The following is an 8,485-nucleotide window of genomic DNA, read 5'->3' on the forward strand; positions in this document are numbered from 1 at the left end:
TTAAAGCAACACACTAAACATGAGTCTCAAAAACTTGCTGTGTCATAACCTATCAGTGCATGAGACATACTTAGAACTAACAACAGTCACTGGGTACAATTCAGCTAGCAGTGTCTTCAATGACCAACTACCTTATTTTCTAGTTTATATTTCCTGTGTTTCATTTTGTAAAGATAAATAGTATGTATCTCTCTTCATTTCCCCCCACCTTATTTCCCTTTCTTTCTTAAAAAGATAGCATACTAGATATTTTCTCAGTCAGGTTCTTTTCCAGTAAACATCATTTCATAGAAATACCATCAAGTCAATTTGTAGGGACCTATAACATTCCTTCTATACTTGTGTGTACAGCTGTTTGTACCACATTATATGCATAGTTTATATTATCATAGTTTATCTACCTTACTTTTGTCTATCCATTTCCTATGCCTATCCATTGATGTGGTTTTGAGTATTTTGCAAATTACAAATATGCTAGAATAAATAATCTTGTGTGTATGTATTTTCATTGTTTGGTCTATGAATATACATTAACTGAAAACACAAAATTAAGAAAACTAGAGACTAATATAAAACATATCTGAAACCTAAGAATTTTAATGATATGATAAAATGTTTTCTCCACACACCCATTAAAACTCTTTTCTCAGTTTTCATATCTGATCTAACATTATGGTAATTTACTTATAACTTCATAAAAATAAAAGAAGATGCTGATGTATGCTTATTATAAATTTAAAACCTAGAGATTTCACAATACATCTCTTTTTTATTTAGTTGACTAAATGCTTCTCTGTGTAGTTCAGGATGAAGTAACAGATGAAAATCATATGCTTCAGCATCAAGACTCAATATCAAAATCAGAAATTCAAGTGAAGAAACAAAGAACTAACAAAAGGGAAAGACTTAGTAGTAAGTATAAAATTACAAATAACTTTATTTTAAATTAGATCATTTTACTTTTGTTCATGAATATGTATTTGAACATATATTTTACAGAAATACTACACTTTATTTTTAAGATTTTTTTTAATTTACTTATTTGAGAGAGAGACAGTGAGAGAGAGCATGAGCAAGGAGAAGGTCAAAGGGAGAAGCAGACTCCCCATGGAGCTGGGAGCCTGATGCGGGACTCGATCCTGGGACTCCGGGATCATGACCTGAGCTGAAGGCAGTCGTCCAACCAACTGAGCCACCCAGGTGTCCCGAAATACTACACTTTGACTAAAATATGAATACCCCTAATAGTTAGGAAAAAATAGTTACACTTTGGTTGGAATTTCTGGTCTTAAGATCAATTTATGACCACAAGAGAAGCACTCAGAATTTCTGAGGGCCCCCAAAAGGCAAGTAATTGTTTCTCCTAAGGAGTATGCCTTTCAGCCAACTTCCTGTAATTATGGGTTCAATAGCCCAGTGGATGCCTCTGACCTGTAGCAGTGGCCTTCTGCCGTAGACTCCAGTTGGTACACAGATGATTCTGAGATCGGAAATTCAAACATGAAATAGGAATCAAAAGAGTATAGGGGAATGGCAGCCTAAGAGGCCTACTGGAGGGCTTTTAGGTCATCCTTTTCATTATATCTTTACTAAAAGTAAGCAACTTTTTTTGTAATCTCATAGATGATATCAAGGACCTCACACAGGGAAAATGAAAATGCAAGTAGTCAGAATTCCACTAATTGCTGGCCTCTTTTTACTTATTGGGGTTGAGTGGGCCAATATTGGTAGTCTTCTCCCCTGGGATGAGAAGCCGTGCTCTTTTGAGATCATGTCCAGGATTTCACTAGGGTATGAGGTAAATGTACCCTTTCTGAACAAATAGTCCAGCCAAGAGCTAGTAGTGTGTCAACAGGGCATCTAGTCCTTATTGGGTGGTGCCCTTGTCTGGACCCACTCTACTGAAGACTAGTCCTCCCTCTGGGAGTAGGACATTTAAAAGCCATGAACTATGCATTGGTGACAGATATTGAAGCAATTTGGTAGTTATGTGAAGGACACTAATAGTATATTGCAACTCATTTCACTTAAGGTTAAGTTAACCCTGATCTTTTGCATGAAGTGGGATACAGCAGAGGGCATTGGAGAGGTCAGTTGTTGCATATTAAATTTCCTTCAGTTTGGAAAAGACTGTATGATGTTACAATTTCAGGTACGCTAGTGCACAGAGCTGTGCTATAGTATTGAATCAAATTTAACTGAATCACTATACACCCTAGTCTATGTGAAAGGTCATCTTAATTATTAAAATGAGAAATAGTCTCTTGGAGAATTTTTGCTTCATTAGGCTCAGCAATGAGTGTAGTTATTTCTTTTCTTTCCTAGGAATTTGTTTTGGGAGACACAAGTTCTAGGTGATATTTAGTTTGGGTGTTTGCAGTCTTCTACATGCCCCACATAAATGGCCCTAAATATAGCAGTTCTTATCAGGGCTTGGAGCTTCTTCTTTTGGTTATATGAATATGTATTAATTTAAAGTATAAATAACCCAAGAAAACTAGAGACTACATATAGTACAACATTATATCTGAAACATTATAATAGGGACGTTAGTGATACAGCTTCAACACATACCCATTAAAAGTATTCTCACAATTTTCATGCCACATCTGGTATTATGATAGTTTGCTTACATTATTAAAACAAGAGAAAATTTGGTGTGTATTTGTTATAAATTTTAAATCTAGAGATTTCACAGTAGATATATATTTTTCTGTTAAGAGACTAAATGAATCTCTCTCTGTAGCTCATGATGATGTGCCAGACAAAAATCTTGTGCTTAAGTACCAAGATTCAGTGTCAAAACATCAAATACAAGTGCAGAAACAAGTAACTTCCAGAGAGAAAAAAAACATGAGTAAGTAATATGATTATAGATAACTTTGGATTTTAAAAATTTAAAAGCTTAAAATTTTGTTTTTTATCTTTAAAAAAAACTTAAAATTTTAAAAAATTAATCTCATCAGATCTTTTTTCTTTACTTCATGAATATGTATTTGAGCATAACTAGCAATATAGAAAATTCACACTTCAACGTAAAATATGAAATCATAAAACAAAAACCATTTAACATTTATTTGGGATATCTAATTATAAGATGATTTCATGGCATAGCTCTTGAGCTCAATGTTCACTAAAACCCAGTAACTAGTCAATAATTCCTCAAAGGGTGTTTACTTTCAGTCAAGTCACCTCTAACATGCTTCAGTTGGCCAACATTGGTTGCTAAGACCCATAACTCAAAATGAATTAGGGGGGGCAAGGAGAAGGGTGGCCTATGTACCTAGTTGGAGAACCTTCAGGGCATTCTGTTATTATGCCCCACTCAGGGTAGAGGTCTTTTTTGGTAATCTAATTAATGGTTGTTATCATGAAGATAGTCATGTAGGGAATGTGTGACCACCATTAGCTGAAGAATCCCACCAGTTGCTAGGCATCCTTTGTATTTATTGGAGCTAAGAGCCTGAGCATGACTAGAACTTGGGAGTTGCTTCCTTTGGAGTGAGACGTACTGCCTCTTGACTGTATTAATGACCCACCCATGTTAGTCCATATAGGTCAACATGGTATGCAGTCCCTGTTGGGTCATGCAGAAGATGTCATCAATATAGTGGAAGGATAGTGCTCCAGCTAGTAGGGGGACTTTTTCAAGTTCATGGCCTTGTAGAAGGATGTTAAAGGTGTGTTGCAACCCATTACACATAAGACAAACTAATACAGATAATCTGTGTGGATGGGGATGCTAAAAAGGATATTTGCAATATGAATTACTTCATACATACTTTCATCAGCTTGGTCAATAGCCTCTATGGCAGTTATAATGTCAGGTAATGCCAGTGCCAAAGTCTGTAATACACACTTGAGCCACTGATAATCAATTATTTTCAAACACTAAGGCCTTATGCAAAAGCCAGATGGTGGACTTTGTCTTCATTAACCACAGCAATAGGAGGAGTTCTTTCTTTCTTTTTTTTTTTTTAAAGATTTTATTTACTTGTTTGACAGAGAGAGAGATCAGAAGTAGGCAGAGAGGCAGACAGAGAGAGAGGGGGAAGCAGGCTCCCCGCTGAGCAGAGAGCCCAACCCGGGGCTCGATCCCAGGACCCTGAGATCATGACCTGAGCTGAAGGCAGAGGCTTAACCCACTGAGCCAACCAGGTGCCCCAGAGTTATTTCTTTTTATCCCCAAGACAAATGATACTGTTTTTGAGAGACAAAAGCATTGGATGCTGGTTGTCTGGTCAAGTTACAGTCTTCTACATGCCGCCATTAAAATGGTTCTAACTGCAGCAATTCCCTTCAAAGGATGCATTCAGAGGTGCATATAAACAATACAAAACACCTATCACAATAATCCATTTGGAAATGGGTACCATTACAATGGTGCTATGTAGTAGTCCCAAGGGACCTACTCTTAGTCAAATCTGGGTAAGGGTCTTGGTGGTGGTGGCTTGAGACAGAAAGTCAATGAGTGTTATCAATTTTCTCCTCATTTTATGCCAGAGATTGGGGGTTACAGTTACCTGTGCACTACTATTCAAAAGGCCCAAGAAATGTAGCTCTTCTCCATGTCTACTTTCAACTTTGATTTTGGCATAAAACCTTCATTTCTTACTGTAAACATAGGACGTTGTCATCTCATATCTCATAGTCTTTTTTGAGCCAAAAAATTTGAGTAAAAGTTACATGTTTTTTGATTCATTTCATAATTCACTGAGAGAAGAAACAGCATTGGTCTTAGAGGTATCATCACTGGGCAGTCTCAAGGGGGGCTGCTGTTTGTCTCTTAATGAAATAACTGCTTGACCAAGAGTTCTCAGTGGAGTGCCCATTCATCTTTTCTTTTGACTTCCATGTTTAGTATCAGACCCAGAGATCCTGGGAAAGCTCTTACCCAATTCTTCCAGGAATATGTGCACGATTATCCATTTTTATGTCACTCTATTTGATGGTCTCTCATTATATTGGCAGTTGCTTTTTCCCTGCCCAAGAATTTCTTAGTTATGATCTGGATTATGTCACTGAAAAATTGACCCGACCTTACAAGGAGGTTTAGCTGAGCTCAATAACCAGCAGGGATGAAATTAATGAACCCAAAGTCTTGTTAACAATCTTATCATATGCTCCTCTCACTCTCTCATTGCAAAACCAAGAGACCACCAGTGTAGTTTGCAGTGCTGCTGATGCCTCCACAGGAGTGGTCTCCAAGCATGTATTTTAGTCATAGGGAACACATCATGGGTGCCCAAAGCTATCAGAGTCCAAATTGCACCCAACTGAGGAAGAAGAACAACTTGGATGTTCCCCTCAGCCTCTTTGATCAAGTTTTCTGTGGTCATAATATTCTGAAGGAGGGTGCCATAGTGGTGTACCCCACAAAATACCACCACCCCTCACTAAGTTCAAAATTACCTTCTTCATCATTATAACAAGGAACCCAAGTCTCTAAGGTCTTTTTAGGTCACTGGACAAAGTAACCCCAAAGAATTCTATATTCATTTAATTAACCACAAGTCTCAATAACTTGCTATTTTATAGGCTGTCTTTCATTGTCTGTGGCCTTATTAGAGCTAGCAACAAACATTGGGTGCAACTTAGCTTACAGAGTATGTGACAATTTTTAGTTCTATCATCAGAGGACAATAGCATTAGTCAAGGAATTACTTCTCTAGATTTCTCAGAGTCCCTGTTGGAACTCTAATTTGACACACCAGGCATTTTGACCATGGAGTCTGGGGCTAAAGAAAACTACCACTGTCACCTTTCAAACATAGGATCTTCATGCTTTTTACTTTTCCAGAAAGACATTGTGCTTAATTGAGCCACCTGTTGGTCACCATTTGTCACTAAGAGAAAGCTGCCAGGTGTGAAGGAGGTCACTTAAGAAAACAATCCAAATCAAAAGTAAAAAGCCGGGGCGCCTGGGTGGCTCAGTGGGTTAAAGCCTCTGCCTTCGGCTCAGGTCATGATCCCGGAGTCCTGGGATCAAGCCCCGCATCGGGCTCTCAGCTCCGCGGGGAGCCTGCTTCCTCCCCTCTCTTTCTCTGCCTGCCTCTCTGCCTACTTGTGATCTCTCTCTCTCTCTCTGTCAAATAAATAAAATCTTAAAAAAAAAAAAAGTAAAAAGCCTTTATTCACTTACTGCAATGATATAAACAGGAGTCTAAACATGAAAGGGCACTAGCTCTACCAAGGCTTCAACCAATGTTTCATTTCCCCATGAAATGATATAAGATAAGGATTGGTATTAGCTCAGATGGAAGGGGAATATCTCACTATATGTAGAGTTATTTGTACCACATTATATCCCCTATATACTATATATACTATAGGTTTAAACATGCACATATACACACACCATAATTTATCCTAATTGGTACTATATGATTTTTCCAGTTTTATTGAGAAATAATTGGCATACAGTGGTGGTAGGTATTATGGAGGGCATCATTGTGTAAATCTAAGGTATACAGCATAATGTTTGACTTGCATATATTGTGGAAGATAGTGTTGTTTATGGTATATACATCAGTTTACTCAACCAGTCTCCCATTTTGGAATACTTAGACAATTTTGAATATTTGCAATTACAAATAAGTCTATATTGACTAAACTTGTGCATATGAATTCTCATTGGTTGGCATATGAATATGTATTTACCTAAAGTATAAATAACTTGACAAAATTAGAGTCTAATATAAACATACTTAGTGCCTATAATATTTATAAAATAGAGAGACAACTTCAATATACACCTATTAAAAATATTCCCAGTATTTTCATATTAGATCTGGTATTATGATTATTTATGACTTTATAAAAAGTCATGGGAGAAAATGTTTCTATTCACTATTATAAATTTGAAATCTAAAGATTTCATGGTAGCTCTATTTTCTTATTAATTTATCTCTTTATGTAGCCTTTGATGAAGTACAAGATGAAAATCTTATGCTTAAACATCAAGACTCAGTGTTAGAAACCCAAGTACAAAAAACTTCCATGGAGGAAATACTCAGTAGTAAGTATAATAGTTACAGATAACTTTATATTGTTTTAAGTTAAATGCATGAGAACTCTCTTTGGGTTATGAATATATATTTGAGCATTTATTTTATAGAAATATTAAACATTGACCACCAAAAGTGTGAATACTCTAACATAACTGGAGAACAAAAGGAAATATATTAATACATTTTAGTTGGAATTTCTTATCAGAAGATTATTACATGACCAAGGTCATATTCTCAGTTTTCATCAAGGCCAATAACAGACCAACAATTGTCTCACAAAGGATATACACTTTTTAGATAACAGGCAGATTGCAGGCGCAAAGCCCAAGGAGTGCCTTGTGACTTATGGTAGTGGCCTTCTGCTCTAGGTTCCAACATACAAAAACAGATGATACTGAGATCTGTACCTGAAACAAAAAATGGAAATCAGAGAGGTCCAGAAAAAGGGCATCTAAGATGACATCTAAGAACCCCAGGTGATCCTGTTCAGTAGAGCTCCCGCCAAATGTTGTAGTCTTTATGGTAACCTGATAGATATGAGTGTATGGCAGTACCTCAGTAGTTTTACTAACTGTTCAGATTATTTTTATTTTGGGGGCACAGAGGGTCAAACATGACAATTGGTTTCTCTGGGATGATACATTATGCCTTTTATAGATCATGCCTGGAAATTTTACTTTGGTTTTAGGTCCTTGTACCTTACTGGTAAGAATGGCCTACCAGGATGATTTCGTCAATAGATTGGAGAGATAGCACTCCCTCCAGGAGTGGGACTTTTTTCAGGTCTTGATCCATGCATTGATTATAGGTAGTTGGAGGAATTTAGGAAGTGTTGTAGAAGAACATTTGTGGTAAAATGTAATTCATATTATATACAACAAATTAACCCTGATCATCTGCATGAAGAGGGATGCTGAAAAGGGCATTTGTGATGTCAACTATAATATACCAATTTCCTTCACTTTGGGCAGTGACCTCCGTAACTGATTAATGTCAGGTACCACCAATGACAAAGGCAGCACTGGCACTTTATATAGCCTTAATTAATTTAAAGTCTAGACTTAAGGTCTTGCACATAGGTCAGGTGGAACTATTAAGTAGAGAAATAATTTACAGATATTGTTGGCTTTTTAAAGTTCAACAATGAGGGCCGTTATTTCTTTTTTATTCTCTAGGCTGTTGACATTGTGTTTGGTAGACAATGGTGCTAAGTGCCAATAGTTTTGTAGGTCATGATTTTTCACATACCCCATTAAAATACTCTGCCTTCAGCAAATCTAATCAGAGCTTAAGAGTAAATGCAATTGCTGAGGTCTCGGTCAAGATGGCGGAGAAGTAGCAGGCTGAGACTACTTCAGGTAGCGGGAGATCAGCTAGATAGCTTATCTAAAGATTGCAAAACCCTACAAATCCAATGGGAGATTGAAGAGAAGAAGAACAGCAACTCTAGAAACAGAAAATCAACCACTTTCTGA

General features: G+C 36.9%; 1 protein-coding gene across 1 annotated transcript in view; it reads left to right on the forward strand.

The window, feature by feature from the left end:
• LOC111155517 (coiled-coil domain containing 7) overlaps positions 1-8,485 on the forward strand; it is a 403,110-nt gene that overhangs the window by 249,665 nt on the left and 144,960 nt on the right. The window contains exons 26-28 of the mRNA XM_022515688.1: positions 802-912; positions 2,747-2,857; positions 6,920-7,015. Of these exons, the coding sequence (XP_022371396.1) occupies positions 802-912; positions 2,747-2,857; positions 6,920-7,015 (318 nt within the window). The remainder of the gene's footprint in view (positions 1-801; positions 913-2,746; positions 2,858-6,919; positions 7,016-8,485) is intronic.

Source organism: Enhydra lutris, unplaced genomic scaffold (genome assembly GCF_002288905.1).
Source record: "Enhydra lutris kenyoni isolate GAN:26980312 unplaced genomic scaffold, ASM228890v2 scaffoldscaffold42, whole genome shotgun sequence".
Classification (NCBI taxonomy): Eukaryota; Metazoa; Chordata; class Mammalia; order Carnivora; family Mustelidae; genus Enhydra; species Enhydra lutris.